The sequence below is a fragment of the Perca flavescens genome, chromosome 3, assembly GCF_004354835.1.
Source record: "Perca flavescens isolate YP-PL-M2 chromosome 3, PFLA_1.0, whole genome shotgun sequence".
Taxonomy (NCBI): Eukaryota; Metazoa; Chordata; class Actinopteri; order Perciformes; family Percidae; genus Perca; species Perca flavescens.
This window is the reverse complement of record NC_041333.1, coordinates 8,551,209-8,569,940: the sequence shown is the minus strand read 5'-3', so window position 1 is coordinate 8,569,940 and position 18,732 is coordinate 8,551,209. Positions and strand designations below refer to the sequence as shown.

General features: G+C 40.8%; 1 protein-coding gene across 1 annotated transcript in view; it reads right to left on the bottom strand.

The window, feature by feature from the left end:
• Positions 1–7,528: 7,528 nt before the first annotated feature.
• The window catches only part of pipox (pipecolic acid oxidase), a 90,186-nt gene continuing 78,982 nt past the window's right edge, over positions 7,529–18,732 (bottom strand). The window contains exon 8 of the mRNA XM_028574502.1: positions 7,529–8,386. Coding sequence (XP_028430303.1) covers positions 8,256–8,386 — 131 coding nt within the window. The 3' untranslated portion in view covers positions 7,529–8,255. The remainder of the gene's footprint in view (positions 8,387–18,732) is intronic.

The following is an 18,732-nucleotide window of genomic DNA, read 5'->3' as shown; positions in this document are numbered from 1 at the left end:
CACAGCATTTATAGAAGAAAAGGTTTGTGTATGCAGCTGCAGCACCTTGTCTCCACTTCTTCACAAATAGGACATACAGCAGCGGTTGTCAAACATTTATCATGTTACTTTTGGAGACACATGTACCCTCTCCCTGTGAATCGGTTCAGTTTTTTTAAGCATGGTGAAATGAGTGACCAGCTATGGAAGCCAATCTCTACCAAAAAACAACTAAATGTTAAAAACAGTGACAATACAAATAAGTGAAAATCAGAGAGAGACTCATTCATCTCCCGACAGCTCATCATTTTAACCTTACTTTATAAAATGTGACTTAGTACCTCATAATATTGATCAAGTCGAATTCATGAGCTAGTAGCTCATAATTTTGATTTAGAAATTCAAATGCATGACTTATTATCATATTTTTGACTGTGAGTACATTTCCTATTATTTCATTAATTTTTCTTTTCCTGGTGGACAATGTAACTTTTTAAAGAAGAAATAATGCAAATGTTCCTCATTTTACTGCTTTTAAATGAGAAAAGTATAAGTCCTCTCCATAATCCCATTCCACTCGCTCTCAATCAGGTTGCGTAAGGATGTCTTTAAAACAAATTATTAAAGAGAGTCTTGGGGTAATCTTACAATTGCTATTTTTGTGGGTATCAGAGGGTTGCTGTTCAGCATAAGTTACAAAAAACTTTGACCAAACTGCCAAAGTTTGAAGTCTCAAGTGACTACCAACTGTCGAGTTCAAGTCAAGTCTCGAGTCCCTAGTATTCGGGTCCCAGTCTAAGTACGAGTCACCATTACCTGAGATTAAGTCCTAGTCGAGTCAAAAGTCCAGAGAATAGAGACTCAAGTACTCCATCACTGCCTATTACACATAAAGTAGTCAGAATATTCATCCAACTTCCAAGTCCTATTTCATGAAAGCTCAAGTCTGATTTCATAAATCGAGTCTGAGTCAAAGTTGTCAGTGCCTGAGTCCAAGTTCAGTGGCGAGTTTAGAGAATAGTGACTCGAGTCGGACTCAAGTCTGAGTCCAGGACTCGGGTACTCCATCACTGGCGTGGCAAATCTCTACCAACTCCTGAAAACTAAATCTGTCTCTTTAGCTGCTAAATGCTAAGCTATGTTCACCAGCCTGTCTCTAACTGTGTCAATCTGCTGTTTGCTGCTGAGCAGGTAGAGTACAGAGGGTTTATCAGAGCTTTGTCACTGAAGAAACAGCTGGAAACCGGGTTGATGAGCGCATTTTGCGATTAGAAAACCAAAACAATGAGCTCTATGCTGCCAAAGAAAAGGCTCTGTTGAGTTGAGGGATGCTGCAGAGTTGGAGACAATTCTCTGCGGGTTTATCACTACAAGCAACCCCTTCACATTACACATAGTGATATGATTAATTGTTAATATAAAAATGATTAATGCAGCTTCTTTCTGAATTATCCTTGCCAACCTGTGCTCTCAGAGCACCGAGCACTCATTTAACTTGAGACCTGTGCCCATTTTTCTTGCCTCTGCAGTGCCTCTACTAGCTACTGATGTACAGTAGGAACTCTGGGTTGATGCCATAGTACAATAAGCGGATGCCATTACCAATTACGTACCTTGGAGAATCGTGCAGAAAAAAGTTGGCTTTTTTCAAGGCTTTGTGGGATTTTACAAGCTAGACAATGTTCCACAGAGGTGTTTCAGTTGGCCCTGCTTGATGATTATTGGTGGTTGAATGTTTGCATTTGCATGTTTAATGTAATTCTAATTTTAGCAATTTGCATAATGGCCCTTTGCTATCTATCTGAAGTTACTTAGAGGCAAGGGAGCAAATGGCTCGCTGATCTCTGCCGTTTCGCTGCATAATTTTCCCATTCCCGTTGATGGCCTAGGTTGGCATCCATTGTAATAGGCCGTCTGATTAGTGATTAAAATGTTTACCGGTACATGGGAAAATAGATCCAGGCAATAGGCCACCTCTGAAGCCTGAGCACGTAGCTGGCTTCACATAGACAAATGGCTCAATGGCTGATGTCTTTTTAACCACGTACTTAGTTGGCAAAATGGTGAACGCTGGGAAGGCAGCGAAAGGGAGGTTTACTGATGCATGAAATCATACAAGCCAATAAGATTATAGCTTTTTTATTACCATTTATCACAGATGGGTGAATTTACAATTGCACAACAGTGTTAGATTTGGTCAAAATCAAGGCAGTATTAGTTTATTACTAGTTCATTACACAAGGTTCTTCTTGCTTTGGAGAACAACTATTCTACAGGTTGTCTCTTCTTTCATTGCTTCAAATGAAAATCTGTATAATGTGGGTTGGATGTCACACCGCACTGCAGACTAAGCATGACATAGTGAACTGTGCAGTATTAAAACAGCAGTGAAGAAAACTATTTGATATGCAAGTGCTGTAGCTCCATATGCAGCTGCAATAGACTGCTCTCTGGTGACAGCCTGACATCTTCACACGTGTTCATGTTTCACCACTATTAAGGATATAGGTGTCCACTTCATTCATTGTACATGAACACAAGAAACCAAATCATTTTATGCAGGATATCGTACAAAGCCTTTTTATGCACTGAGAGGGAAGGTTCTGCAATTTCTTTTACAAATTTACAGAGTCCAAAGCTCACTTTTGACAACAGGCTTATTTAGAAGCTGCTCTAGTAAGTCAAAATCAGAGTTAGTTTTAGTCTAGTATCGCATTGCCAGACCTTCCTCCACAACGCTGTGAAGAAGGTCTAGCTAGTCCACACAGCATTCTGCAATGGGAGAAAAACATGCTCTGGTTTATTGTCATTTCTTTAAACCAATCACAATTGTCATGAGTGGCGCTAGGCGCCGGACGGAGCAACAGTGCCTCTGCAAAATAGAATCGGGAAGGCTTGTTTTGGTGGAACGTGTACGTTTAAAAGTTGTTTTAGTCATGCAACAGAAAACTCAGATTGGACAGATAGTCTAGGTAGCTGTCTGGATTTACCCTACAGAGATCTGAGGAGCAGTTAACCATAGTCCTCAGAAATCCACCGGAGGTTAGAACGCCAACACAAAGAAAGAGGAAGGTAAGGGACATCCGGCCAAAATTAGGGACATTTCGTTGTTGGAATAGTTTTAGTCAGACTTCAAATGTAAATACTTTGAAAGTTTATAGCAGTTCTCCCCCGCTCCTCTGCTCTGGCTCCCAGTGGAGGCTGGAATCTGATTCAAGACACTGGTAGTTGCCCATTGTGCTGTGACCGGCTCAGCCCCATCCTACATGCATCCACTATCCTCTGCTACCCCCTCACTACTAAAATTCCACTACCGCTATACCTAAGTCTTGATTGTTAGCTGTTATGACGCCAGAATGGGGGACTGAGCTCCCCGTGACACATCTTCAGACTGAAAACTCATCTGTTCAAACTGCACCTCAACCCATAAACTAAAAAAAACAACACAAAACCTCTTTCTTGGTAGCACTTGAAGTAGATCAGCATATTTGATGAAATTGTACTCACATGGACTTTTTGGGTTGTACCCATGGATGAATACACTTATTGTACAGTATATGAATAGTCTTATTGTAAGTCACTTTGGATAAAAGCGTAAGCTAAATAAATGTGATGACATGTAATATGAACTCTCCTTTCATTCTGCTGCCCTGCCATCATAGCAAATAGCGATAGTCATTCAAATGCATACACGTTAAAGTTGAAACCCGATTACGTTATGTTTTATGTTGCCAAGAAATCAGCTTTATGCTGGAGAAAACTAGCTGGGGAAATCCAGTTTCTCCTGTATGTGACGCTTAAAGGAATTGTTCAACATTTTAGGAAATGCACTTATTTGCTTTGAGTTAGATGAAAAGATTTCTACCACTCTTATGTCTGTATGGTAAATATGAAGCTAGAGCCACCAGGTAGTTAGCTAAACATAAATGAGACTGGAAGCAAAGCTAACCTGACTCTGTTCAAAATATCTGCTTACCAGCACCTCTAGATTTCACTACTATACATCTGTGTTTAATGCAAGAAAATCAAAAACAAAAGAAAAGTGTCTTGTAGGGCTGGGCGATATGGACCAAAAGTCATATCCCGATATATTTTGGCTGAATATCGATATACGATATATATCCCGATATTTTTTCCGCAAAGTGAGAGCAAATGTTCAAAGTCAAAGCCAAATATGACATGTCACATGTAGTTTCATAGAAACCGGCTATTTCAGTGAACAGTTGCAAAATCAAATGAATAAATAATAAACAGGTTTCTTCACCTGGTTCAATGCTCAGCTGTTCAAATAACAATAAAATGTTAACACAAATACTGTATAACAACAGGAGTTCCTTTTTGAAATCAAAGCTCCATAAGGTTTTTAAACATTTTAAATTGTTAAATTTTTCTGCTACACATTTTCAGCGCTTATTTCTACATCCCATATTTTCTGATATAGGGCTGGGCGATATAGAGAAAATCAGATATCATGATATTCTTGACCAAATACCTCGATATCGATATTGCGGCGATATATTCTAGAGTTGACAGTTGGTGCTCTCCCAAAATATCTTCACATTTAGATTTTAGATAAATAATCATTAATAATAGAACAGCTAGAACAGTCTGGTATGTTCAGAAAAGTACATCACTTCACTGTAATGAAGCCTTTAAAACCAGGAAAAGACACTTATGTCATATCACGATATTACGATATCCAAAATCTAAGACGATATGTAGTCTCATATCACGATATCGATATAATATCGATATATCGCCCAGCCCTAGTGTCTTGTAGTGTTGTGTTCTGCTAGTTTCCCTGTAAAACCCCAACATGTCATTTTTGCATTTCTGTTTGTGTATGGATTAAACCAGGGGTCTTCAATGCTTTTAGGCCAAGGACCCCTTAGCTGAAAGAGACAGAGCAGGCACCCCTTACTATATATTTTGTATAAAGATGAGTTGCATATTAAACTGGGTCTACAATAATATGTAGGGCGGCCAAAAGCCTATACACATACCTTTTTATGGTGCTAAGCTATTAAAATATATTTTTTTGGCATATTCATATATATATATATATATATATATATATATATATATATATATATACACACAGTACAGGCCAAAAGTTTGGACACACCTTCTCATTCAATGCGTTTCCTTTTTATTTTCATGACTATTTACATTGTAGATTCTCAATGAAGGCATCAAAACTATGAATGAACACATATGGAATTATATACTTAACAAAAAAGTGTGAAATAACTGAAAACATGTCTTGTATTTTAGATTCTTCAAAGTAGCCACCCTTTGCTTTTTTATTAATAAGGGAAAAAATTCCACTAATTAACCCTGACAAAGCACACCTGTGAAGTGAAAACCATTTCAGGTGACTACCTCATGAAGCTCATTGAGAGAACACCAAGGGTTTGCAGAGATATCAAAAAAGCAAAGGGTGGCTACTTTGAAGAATCTAAAATATAAGACATGTTTTCAGTTATTTCACACATTTTTGTTAAGTACATAATTCCATATGTGTTCATTCATAGTTTTGATGCCTTCAGTGAGAATCTACAATGTAAATAGTCATGAAAATAAAGGAAACGCATTGAATGAGAAGGTGTGTCCAAACTTTTGGCCTGTACTGTGTATATATATACTGTTTTAATGTTAAAATGGGGCACAGTGTATCCTTAAGCTTACTTGTATTTGTGGATGGCTACATTATGGCTACCTTACCTATAGGCCAGTAAGCCTATCATCAATGTTTGTATATATTTTATTTTATATTTTTAAACCATTGAACAATAATTTGGTGCCCCCCTCCTCCACCTGAAGCAACTCTGAGGACCACCTTTTTTTAAGATCCAACTCTTTTTTTCTTTTAAACATACGGAACAGAACAGACAAATACAACTGAACAAGAACAACAACCCTCTCCCACCCGCCACCCTCTGCGGTCTCGAGAAAACAAAAACAAACAAATAAACAAAAACAAAAAAAGAAATCCCACCTTGCCTAGTCGCTCTCCTCTAATTCTTGTGATGCTGAGGTCATTAGGACTGATACTTGTGCTGCTGTGTTTTTCCATAGGTCTATAGTCGATGATTTGGTTTTGTTAATCCTTGCTGTAGAGAGCTCCAGCATAACTATGTCCAGGAAATACGCCAACCACTGTTTTATACAAAGCGTGTGGGGGGGGAGCCAGTTAATCCGGCTAGCCAAATTTTTCTCCCAAGTAGGTATAATTTAGAGTTATCATTAAGTAACAAAACAATCGGGTCAGTAGGAAGTCAACATCATATCACATCAGATATTATTGATGTTGTATTATTCCAAAACTCATGCACCTGTTCACACTCCCAGATCATGTGTAGGAAAGTTCTAGTTTGTTCAGGTTGGCAGAACGTGCAATAGGGAGTAGGAATGGCTTTAGAGATGTATCTCTTCTGAGGCATCCAATATGTCCTATGGCATATGTTGAAGTGGATCTGCTGGTGATTTGGGTTCTTGGAACAGCAGTGGGAAATGTTGTCCCAAACTGTCTCCCAATTAATTATGTTCCCCTCCGAGCTCAGCTCTTGCTCCCATTTCTTTAATATTGGGAGTTCTCCTATGGATACTTGCATCAGTTTAGCATAAATCCTGGACACTAATCCTCTCACAGGAGAATCAACAAGCCATTTAATGATTCAGTGCATCTCAAGATGTACCCCCATGGTACTCCATAACATTTTAGGTCTGATCTTAAGCGAAGATAAAGGAAGAAGGATGTCCTAGGGACCTCAAAGCTAGCTCTTGTGTCTTCAAAACTTAACCTTAATACCTTCATCATTGAATAACTGGTCTAGAGTATAAATACCTCTGTCACTCCACTGGTTATAAACAAAAGGTTTGTTACCAGACATTAAGTGTATGTTGTGCCAAATTGGGGTGTTCAAATGCCACTTATTGACATAGTGTAGTTGCTCTTCCTAAAGTTGGTCAATGTGTTGGTGATAATAGGGCCATAGGCTAGCATACACTTTTTTTGGACACACACCTGTGAAGGCAAGGTCTTGCAGTCTTAGACTTCCAGTGAGGTTTTGCTCATCTGTAGATGAGGGGTCCATCCACACTCTGAGGGTCCGCAGCTGAAAGGCTCTGTGGTACACTTTAAGGTTAGGGAGGGCTAGGCCTCCCATGTTTGCGGTACGTTGCAGGGTAGAGTATTTTAGCCTGGGTTGTTTATTATTCCAATTATACTGCTGAATTACGGTATCAAGTTTCTTCCAGAAATTTATTGTGGGGGGTAAGGGGATCTAGCCTCGTGAGAGGGCTTGTGGTTGTATTTTCATACGCTTCGTTGATCTGATTGGTTGATTTGGCCCGTCTATCACCAACATAGGTGATAGACAGATGGTTTATCCAATCAGCTAACCAGTATTTTCGCCCCTTCCCAAAAGTTCTCCAACGGAAAGTTCCCAGATGGATATGCCGAGCAAATGCGAAGCAATCCATCTGGCGGAGTCAGGTTATAGGGGATCATTGTACTTAAGAAATTCACACGAGGAACTGTGTTCATTTTAACAACAGCAATCTTGGACCGTAGCGATGCCAGCAGCGCAGACCACTTGGCCAGATCCCTTTGAACACTACTTAGTATAGATTCATAGTTGTCCTGGACAACTCCCTGTAGCAATGAGTGAATGGTGATGCCCAAATATGTAATTTTCCGGACTCCCTTTTGAAGATCTCTGGATTAAACAAACAAGGTGTGTCACAGGAATAAACAAAAATGGAAAATGCTGGGAGACAGATTTTTTTTATAAACTTTGAACAGAGCCAGGCCACTGTAGCCGTTTCCCCCGTGCTTCCAGTCTTAATGCTAAGCTAAGCTAATTGTCTCCTGGCTGTAGCTTCATATTCAGCATACAGACACGAGAATTTCAATCTTCTAATCTCACTTTCAGCAAGAAAGCACCTGGTTCCCAAAATGTTAAACTATTCAAAATAGTAAACCAAAGTAAACCATAGAAGAAAACCAAATGAGATTACTGCAGAGAGCCAACTGTAACCTGGTTACGTACCTGCATGTGAACATACTGACTTTCATGTTGCATGAGTGCTACACAGCTGATTACACCATGTAGAACTGGAAACACACATTGACTACATCAAATAAAGCAGCAGGCAAAAAATTGTGTGATTGCGTTCAACAGCCTAGGGCTAAAGGACCATGATGATCTCAAATCATACAGTGACAATTAGATAAGACAATCTGTTAATGCTCTGAGTACCCACTCCCAGCTCTATAAAGCCGATTTGGTCTTTGTCTGGAAGCGTCTGATTTTGAAAGGTGAAAGGTCATAGGAGGGCACTTCTCCCAGGCTGAGTTCACACAGGAGCTTGCCAATGATTGGTCCAAACTTGAAGCCGTGACCTGGAGAAGAGAATCAGAAAAGGCTTTATTTCCACAGTAAACTTGGTGCTTGGTGCATACATAGACAAACAAACATAATCAACATAAATAAGATAATAAACAAAATAAAAACATACAAAATAGTTGTTAAGCATAAGAAAATGAGGCCAAATGGGTTAAGTGCAGAATGCATAAAATATATAGTACAATGGGCAGATGTATAGTCCAGGATGAAGGTTGGTGCAAAGTGTAGTGACAATGGATGGGGTCAATGTCAGTGGGGGACCGAGCCTTGTACACCTGAGGCCTGTTTCAGAAAGCAGGTTTAGTGAAAACTCTGAGTTTGTTAACCCTGAGATGAGGGAAACTCTGGGTTTTCTGTTTCAGAAAGGGAGGTTAATCAAACCTGAGAGAGAGGGGTAACGCCAGTCCATTTCAGAAAGAGAGGTAACTTAACCTCAGAGTCAGTTACTATGGTAACTGAGCCTGTTAACCTAACCTGGTCGGGAGCAGGTTTTCTTCAATAAACCTTGAGTTTCTCTCAGTCTCCTCCCTCTGACACAGCACTCTTTCATTTCCTCATTCATTCATTCATTCAGTCTGTATCAGGCGCATTTCAGCGCAGTTTGTTATCTGCATGAAGAAAAAAACAGTGTTGGTTTATTAACCATGTTAGGCAGACTATAAAACGTTTAGTTTTTTTCTCAAAACATGGCATTTCCTTTTGTTGGCGATCCCGTTGATGAAGATGCTGAATTACTGTAGGCCCCTTATATAACCTTATCCATCCTCATATCACTAACGTCAGCCATTGTGGACATGCTCTACGTCCCAGCAGATTATTTGTGCCGCATTAAGTTTTTTTTGCAAACGGCAGTTTTCTTTACAACATTGGTGATGTGTAGCATATTAGTAAAGCAAAGCGCTGTCAGAAGAGTGTGACTCGCTCCGAAACATTTTTTAAACGTTTTTGTAGAGTTTTCCCTGGGCACAAACCAGTAAGAGCCATTCAAAAGGAGTTCCACAGTATTGCAGGTGAATGATGTAAACCCTTTGAAATAAAAGATAATGAATTATAATTCTGTTAATGGTGGTGGTGCTGCAGCCTCAGAATAGGATTAGTAGGCCTAGTACTTTTTCGCCCGCAGGATTGCACCTAAATGAAATAGATTTTAGGTTCAATTCCATTTCACCAGTAATGTTATACTTATGATTAAATACGAAATTAATACACTATATTTGAATTTACGCATTTACTCTAGCAGCAATTTTCTCCCACGCAAATTCTCTCTCTTTTGCAGCAGCTGCTCTGTTGCTTTTTTAATAAAATATATGTTTAAACTCGCTGTTTGTACGCATGAGTATTTCCGCCAACCAGTTTGTTTGTGGTTGTTATCATGGTGAATCGTAGTATCATGGCTCCATTCATGCTGCCTTTTTATAGTGGTGGTGCACGCGCTTAACTCTGAGCGAACCTACTCTGAGTTGATTGAACCAACTCAAATCAACTGTTCTGGAACCGAAAACTCCCATCTAAGGGTAAATCAACTCAGAGTTCAGGGTTAGACTCAGAGTTTGTTAAACCTCCTTCCTGAAATGGGCCCCAGGGATACACCAATGTTTTTAAGGCCAAAGACCCCTTAAACTAAAAGTGAAGAGCTGGGACCCCTTCTACATATTGTATAACATTGAGTTGTGTATTACACTGGGCTTAATAACGTGTAGGGTGGCCTGAAGCCTTTAAACAAACCTTCTTATGGTCCATACAATACTAAGCTACTATTTACATATTAATATATCATAATGTTTTAATGTCAAACATACATGTGTAAGGATACCGTAGTGGCTACTTTACCTTGTGCCAGTAAGTGTATCATCAATGTTGTTGTATTTTACAAATATGTTGTATTCATGTTTATTTATATTTTGAGACATCTATTAATTTTGGGTGAAAAAAACTTTTAACAATAATTTGGCGGCCCCCTGCAGTGACTCTTGAGGACCCCCCCCGGCGTGGCGGACCCCCTGTTGAAGATCACTGCTCTACAAGGAAGCAGCCAGCCTAACTGGATGATTTAAATACTGTAATTGACATGAGTTAATAATACATACAGTATTAAAGTAGTTATTTATTTATATCATTATTTGGCTACAAAGATGGCTGTATGCACTATATGTTAGAGACATTTTCACAATTGTCATTATAATGTATGACACACTGTAGGTTTCAGGTTTGCCACATACACTGTTTATCCCTTCATATAGACTTTACACGGATCCCTTAAACTGTGTCGGAGGAATCAGCGCCCTAATGTGAGCAGATCCACGCCCTGCACCTGGTAGTTAGCCTATAAATAGCCTGCGTCTCTGGGCGTGTGTCTGCGCCAGGCGATGGGTTCGAGTCCCCACGTGAATGAATACATAAGAGTAAAGCTGTTGATGTCGATGCCTGTCACTGAGCATCTATTCACTTTAGTGAACTGGGACCAAATGCTAAATTAAGGGAGATGTGTCCTTTCTCTGTGTAATGGCTTCATGTGCTCAAACCCAGGAGTGAGATGAGGGAGTGTCTATTTTCTAAATGCAGCAGTCTGACGCAATGTCCTTGTTGCTAAGGTCTGAGAGGTAAATTGTGAATGTCAACAGGGCTTGAGGAATGCAGCACTGCCATCTGACAAAGGTCTCTGAGCTCCTGTGGATTCTGCCAGGCTTTGAAGTCATAAAAGCTTGGCTCTGACAGTTTTGGCCACGTGAATTTTCATCTCGCCTGAGAAGGAGAACGGAAAACCTCAATAGATGGCCAAGCCCACAGGGTGACTTTGTAGCCATGGCAACCCCCCAGTACTTGCTTTAAAGCACTTGTGTCAGGCTTTGATGACAAATGCACGTAGTGAACGAGGGGGAGTAAGGCACCACATCTTTTTCTGTATTAGGGAGAAGGCCTGTGAACCTCTCCAATACGGCTCTCAGGGCCAGGTGTACGTACATTTGCAAATGTAGCGTTATCAGCGCCATGGCCAACCCGCAGAAAGCGCACGCTGTGATACTTCAGCTTACGTCGTATTTACCGGGTAATCAGCGCCTTTCTCCGCCCAATATACCGTAAATTGCGCTGTAGCAAAGCATTAAGTACTTGTGCTATGATACGGCTGAGTGCAGACTGCAAAATTCCCATTGCTGATGCTAGGACTGTTTGAAATGACCCTGATGCCAAGATTTGTAATGTAACGAGGAGTTTAACAACTGCTGGAATGGAATGTGAACGCTGAGTTGGAAATTCAATGTCATCTTTGATTTCTTCCAGTAACTGTAATATTGCATGGCTGTTTAATCTGTAACACTTAATGATTTTGTGTTCATTCAACTGAAAAAGTGTGATCCTTGTGGCAAAAATCTTTTCAGCTCGTCTCCTTGGCCTATGTCTTCGTCTTGCTCGGATTACTGCTGCCATTTCACGAGGAGGCATAGGCTATGCGAGGAAACCCGCTTGCGGCTTGTTTACACCTGCTTTTAAGAGGCGGAGAATTTTCACGGCAAAATAGAGGCGCGCTTTCACGGGCAGTTTTTGTACATACAGTGGGGGAAATAAGTATTTGACCCCTTGCTGATTTTGCAGGTTTGCCCACTTACAAAGAAAGCAAAAATCTACAATTTTAATCATATGTACATTCTAACAGTGAAAGACAGAATCCCAAAGAAAATTCCAGAAAATCACATCATATGAATTTATTAAAATTGATAACCATCTGATGAGGAAAAACAAGTATTTGACCCCCTGGACAAACAGCATGTTAATATTTTGTAGAAAAGCCATTATTGGCCAGCACAGATGTCAAACGGTTTTTATAGTTGGTGACAAGGTTTGTGCACATTTCGGCAGGGATGTTGGCCCACTCCTCCCTGCAGACAGCCAAATCATTCAGGTTCCGAGGTTGTCGCCTGGCAACTCGAATTTTAAGCTCCCTCCAAAGATTTTCAATCGGATTCAGGTCTGGAGACTGGCTAGGCCACTCCAGAACCTTGATGTGCTTCTTCTTCAGCCACTCTTTTGTTGTTTTGGCGGTGTGCTTGGGGTCGTTGTCGTGCTGAAACACCCATCCTCGAGCCATCTTCAGCTCTCTCACTGAGGGAAGGAGATGTCGGTCCAGAATTCCACAATACATGGCCCCGTCCATCCTCCCCTCAATACGATGGAGTTGTCCCGTCCCCTTGGCTGAAAAGCACCCCCAAAGCATGATGTTGCCACCACCATGCTTGACGGTGGGGATGGTGTTCTTTGGGTTGTACTCTGTGTTCTTTGCCCTCCAAACACGACGAGTTGAGTTGAGGCCAAAAAGTTCTATTTTGGTCTCATCTGACCACATCACCTTCTTCCAGGCCTCTTCTGAGTCGTCCAGGTGGTGAATGGCGAACTTCATGCGGGCCTGTACATGTTTCTTCTTGAGCAGGGGGACCTTGCGTGCGCTGCAGGATTTCAATCCATGACGGGCGTAGTGTGTTACCAACCGTTCTTTTTGTAACTGTGGTCCCAGCTGCCTTCAGTTGATTCATCAGTTCCCCCTTGTGGTTTTGGGATGATTCCTCACCGTTCGCATGATCAGGGACACCCCACGAGGCAAGATCTTGTGTGGAGGCCCAGACCGAGGGAGGTTGGCGGTGGTGTGGTGCTTCTTCCATTTCCTGATAACTGCACCGACAGTTGATCTTTTCTCTCCAAGTTGCTTTCCGATTCTCTTGTAGCCCATCCCAGCCTTGTGCAGATCAACAATCTTGTCCCTGATGTCCGTAGAAAGCTCTTTGGTCTTGCCCATGGTGGTGATGTTGGATGCTGGTTGTTTGGGTGTTGACAGGTGTCTTTTATACAGGTAACGAGGTGAGGCAGGTGTATTTGATGTAGATAATTGGTTCGGATTGGGGCTGTGTCTTAAAGAAAGACTAACTGGCTTGTAGGAGCCAGAATACTTGCTGTTTGTCCAGGGGGTCAAATACTTGTTTTTCCTCATCAGATGGTTATCAATTTTAATAAATTCATATGATGTGATTTACTGGAATTTTCTTTGGGATTCTGTCTTTCACTGTTAGAATGTACATATGATTACAATTGTAGATTTTTGCATTCTTTGTAAGTGGGCAAACCTGCAAAATCAGCAAAGGGTCAAATACTTATTTCCCCCACTGTACCGCGGAATACATAATTAGGCGCACTTTACTCTTCCCCTCCCATCTCTTTATGGGAAACTCCCACTTTCTCCTTGACCCTCCTGTGAATGCACATGCATGACACGGAAAAGCGCAATTGGCCATTTTCAGTTCCCGCGACCGGCAGTATGTACTTTTACCTCACAAAATCACATAATCACAAAAGATTTAGTACATCTGGCCCTGAGCGTCTTTACTGCTGCTGAACAATGAGCACAAATACTTCAGATCACTGACTAATAAACAGAATAAACTCTGGAGACATTATGATAAGAGCATAATGCAACATTCATGTCATCTCAAAGTTATCGTAATTACCAGTTTCCGACATAAATGGTGGTCGTCATCATCCTTACTAGTTACTATAATTGCCACTGTTCATCATACCAACTGCTATAATTATTATGAATTATATTTATCCATATCTGTATCTGTGTCTCTGTCCCAATCCAAGTCATAATTGCATTGGAAAACTTGGAGCTTAATAATGCAAAAGTGCTTTTAAATGAAAAAGCTAACAAACATGGATGCCTAACCCCAGGGTGGAAGTGACAAATTACATTTACTCTTGTTACTGTAACATTTTTATTTTTTTATGTACTTGTACTTAAGTACTTTTTTTGTTTCAAGTATTATACTTCACTACATTTCAAAGCACAGCTGTTACTGAGAAATATAAAGGTTATAGTGCTTTTTATCCACAAGAAACGCAGGCCCCTTGTTTACTCGTATGCTTCTTGGATACTCATCAGTGGATGTTACAGCTAGTTTTCTACACACAGCCACCTGCTTTACTGCAGGGGAATGTAGCAAATACATGAAACTAGTAACTAAAGCTATGAGATTAATGTAGCGGAGTAAAAAGTACAATATTTCTCTCTGAAATGTAGCGGAGTAGAAGTAGAAATTTGTATGAAAAGAAAAGAACAAGTACCTCAACATTTGTACTTAAGTACAGTACTCTGTGAGTAAATGTACTTGGTTACATTCCACCACTGCTGGTGTGTCCTCATGCTCCACATCCTTTTTTTCCACTTTTTGGATCACGAAAAAGGGGAAAAAGGTTTATTCTCTCCTTTCATATCACATGCCTATGCATATACATCACCCAACAGCACAAATAGCCATAGCGGCAGTGCATGCTGCACCCTCCATTGAACAAAATAGCCTTACTTTGTTCATAATGCACTTGTGCATTTGGTGTGAAAACAGGGTGGTGCAAACATTCTTTAGCTTCACTGCTCGTAAGGCTGTAAGAAAGAAAAATAATTACTATGTAATTCATTTGACCAAGAGTTTTGCATTATGGGTCTTTAGATTTATAGTCCCTTTATTCCAGCAAGCTCCTCTGAAAGCAGGAAATTGTGAGCAGGATATTAATTACAGATATAATTAGTAAAGGACATGACTGCATGAAGAGATGGAAAAGTGCCAGGAGACAATGGAAGTAACTGTAGGAGAGGAGAGGTGGAGCCATGTTAATTAGAGAAGAACACGAGTGGAGACCCAGAGAACAGGTGCTTTCACAATGGACGAGACATCTCATTAAAAGTTAAGGATCTATGTCCCTGAATGCATTGGTGTATCCAGCTGGACTGGAGCTCTGAGCACTCAGTGTGTGAACACATGCGTATATCTTCTTTTTTTTTTTTTTTCACCTTCTAATGGATAGGACAGCTCAGATATGAAAGCAGAGAAAGAAGGGAAGACAGGAAACCGTCACAGGTCGGACTCAAACCCTGGACCTGCTGCATTGAGGACGAGGAATAAACCTCTATATATGTGGGCCTGCTCTACCAACTGAGCTAACCAGGCACGTGCATATCTTTGTATACTGTGTTTAATTGCTAATGTTTTTCAGTTAAAGGTGCAATATGTAATATTGTATGTAATACTGGCAGCTAGCGGTTAAAATAGTTACTGCACTACCAATTCAAAATACTGGAGAGTTGTCTCCCCCGCCCCCTCCTGCCCAGAATCGAAGTTCACGGGGGTTGCCAGGCTGAGACCGCAGCATTCACAACAATGTAGCTGGACGCTTTTCTCACATAGCCAGACATTACTCCACAGCACAGCCGAGCAGCTAACGTTAGATGCTGGCTATATTGACAGTCATAAAAGCCCGTGCTCACGCGGAGCTCTGTAACCAACTGACAGACACACTTTTTTCGGCTTAAAATTACAGTATGAACCGCTAAAAACACAACAACCTCACTGTCCTCTCCACACGCCAGTCAGACACACTTCCTCGGCTTAGAATTACAATACGAAACGCTAAAAATACCACTACCTTGCCGACGGAACACACTTCATTGGCTTAGAATTACAGCAACAATCGCTAAACACACTGCAAACTCACAGTCCTCTCTTTCCGATTTACAGCCCCCCTCTCGTGGCTTAAAATAACTCACTGTTGTCGGCTCCAGTTGCTGAACTACACGCTGTAAACAGCCATGGGCTGCTTGCCTGGTCCTCCCGGTAACGTTAACAGTTAGCAGGGTTAGCATGGCGGCGTTGGCCAGGACCAGTCGGGATCACTTTACTGGCTGTCTCAATTGTTTTTGCAAGTAACCAACTCGGGTACTCTAGCTATATAATTCAATGTGAGTACACAAATGTTGAAATGCCCATCCCTAGTAGCTGTGATAAATTAGCCTGAAGCTAATGCTTACCTGTTCAGGAGAAAATAAGCCAACTCTGTGTCCTTTTGGGATCTAAGCTGTCTCCATCTTTCAAATACATCTCCAATATTTACCAGGGGGTTGTTACGTCTCTGGTCACACAACTGTTAGAAACATGCTGTTTTCTTTTTTTATGTCATGTAGAAATCTATCTCCGTTGATCCTGTTCGTTTGTTTGCTGTTTTCATGGCTGTACTACCGTTACGGCTGTAGCGCGCTGGGTTTACGTTTTTACAGGTATATCTGGCAACCCGGCCTGGCTGTCAAACTGGGCCGTTGATAACAACACACAGATCAAAACATAAACATAAATTCCGTCACGGAATGTAAATTTCAAAAAGAAAAAATACTGACATTAGCATTGTTGTCAGAAAAGATAGTATTTCAGTTTAACATGTTTCCTTAATATCTGATGAAGCATTGGTGTTTTTGGATTTATTACAGTACAAATATTACATATTGGACCTTTAATAATAAATTGTCTTGACGTAACTTCCATCAACACTGAAAGCTTGCTAGTAACTATTGATGGTGGAGGACACTTAAAAAATAGGAAAAGGAAAAAATGCAAACATTTCAAAACTAGGAGAAATTTGCCCTAAAAGACACTGGATGCCGCAGCTAGTTCTGTCCTCTGATTGTCTGAGGCATCAGAAAAGGTTCAGTTTACTGTAAACAGATACCGTTTAAGGAACAGCCTGACATTTCCATCTTATCCAGAGTTAGATGAGATGATAATATCAGTTTCATCTCTGACAGAGGTCAACATATTTGGTCTAGCTAAGCAAAATATGACTTCCAGTGACTTCACAGCTTTTTATTGTGACGTGTTTATCACTTCTTAAATCAGCAAGGTTCACATGTAATCCAGAGCTCTAACCTGACAACCACACATGAGGAGACAGGAACTTTGAGATGATGCATTCAGTCAATACATCCAGCAGTTGTTGGAATTGCTTCTGAAACATAAATGCCTGGATTTTACATTTCTGTTTGCAGACATGTTGAATCAAAAAGACAGGGTGAAATGGCAAATGGAGTTGTTGGAAGGTGGATTTTGTAGTTTCCTGCCTCTGGCCTTTGTGCAAATATAGGATAATCCTGTCCTGGGAATATCTGTGTAATGAATACATTAGATGGTTTGTTACACAGAACCATCTAAGAAGCTATCACTGGAAACTGCTGGAAAAGGGCAGGCACTTTCAAAAAAATACCTGAAAGATTATTGGATGAACCATCTGTCTATCAAACTCTTGCCAAAGCCAGTTGAAAGAAGAGCGAAAACATCTTTCCCATGGAGAAAAGCCTTCAGTGTTGATCTTTGGTTTTCTTTCAATGAAGAAATACTCTCCACGTCTGATAGAACTGATGTTAATGCATCTATGCTAACCTCTTTCGGAGGTGCCATTGTTGTTTTGAACGAACAGTCGCCCAGCACACACACCTAAACCACACTCATAGCTCTCAGTACGCTGATTGGTCCAGTCGATTCTGGTCTGGACACAAACACATTACTTGAAGTCTCGCACTGTCAGACCTTTCTCCACAGCGCTGTGGAGGAGGGACTGGCTAGTCCACACAGCATGCTCTGCTTTTTTGGGCATTTCTTTAAACCAATCACAATCATCTCAGGTTGTACTAAGCGCCAGACGGAGCCACGGTGCCGCTGCAAAATAGCCTTCGGGAAGGAACTTGTTTTGGTGGAACGTGTACGTTCAAAAGTTGTTTTAGTCGTGCAACAGAAAACTCGGATTGGACAGATAGTCTAGCTAGCTGTCTGGATTTACCCTGCAGAGATCTGAGGAGCAGTTAACCATAGTCCTACCATAGAGTTTAGAACGCCAACACAAAGAAAGAGGAAGGTGACGGACATCCGGCGGAATTTCCGGCGGCACCTGAACAATCACAGAAATTAAACGTCGTCGATATAGACTACTTTAAGGCTGACAAGATGGATTTTTCTGTAATATGTCATAATCGGCTGTAAGGTAACAGATTTGGACGCTCGCCGCCACAATCAGTGGTTGGAGCTGCACCAGTGGCTGTGGCACACAGCTCATAGAGGTTTACTTTAAAACCCTTAGTGCCTGATTGCCACAATTTGCGTCAATAATTGTACTCCCTTCTTTAAGACATAACTCAGTCAAATTTGAACACACATAATTAAAGTGTGACTTTTACTGAATCTGAGGATTTCCGAGGTTGATATTAATAAATCCATCGCAAAAGACCATAAATACGCATAGACATCATAGAGAAAAGACACTCCTTTTAACTCCAGAGACGTTTTTCTTCAATATCAAAGTTATCCAGTGACGTTGTCTGTACACCCACAAACAGGAACTGCTGATGGCTAATTCAGCATACTTTTATGATGCACGTTTGACAAAATTGAAACGTATATAGGCACACACACACACACACACACACACACACACACACACACACACACACACACACACACACACACACCCAGCTAACTCACTG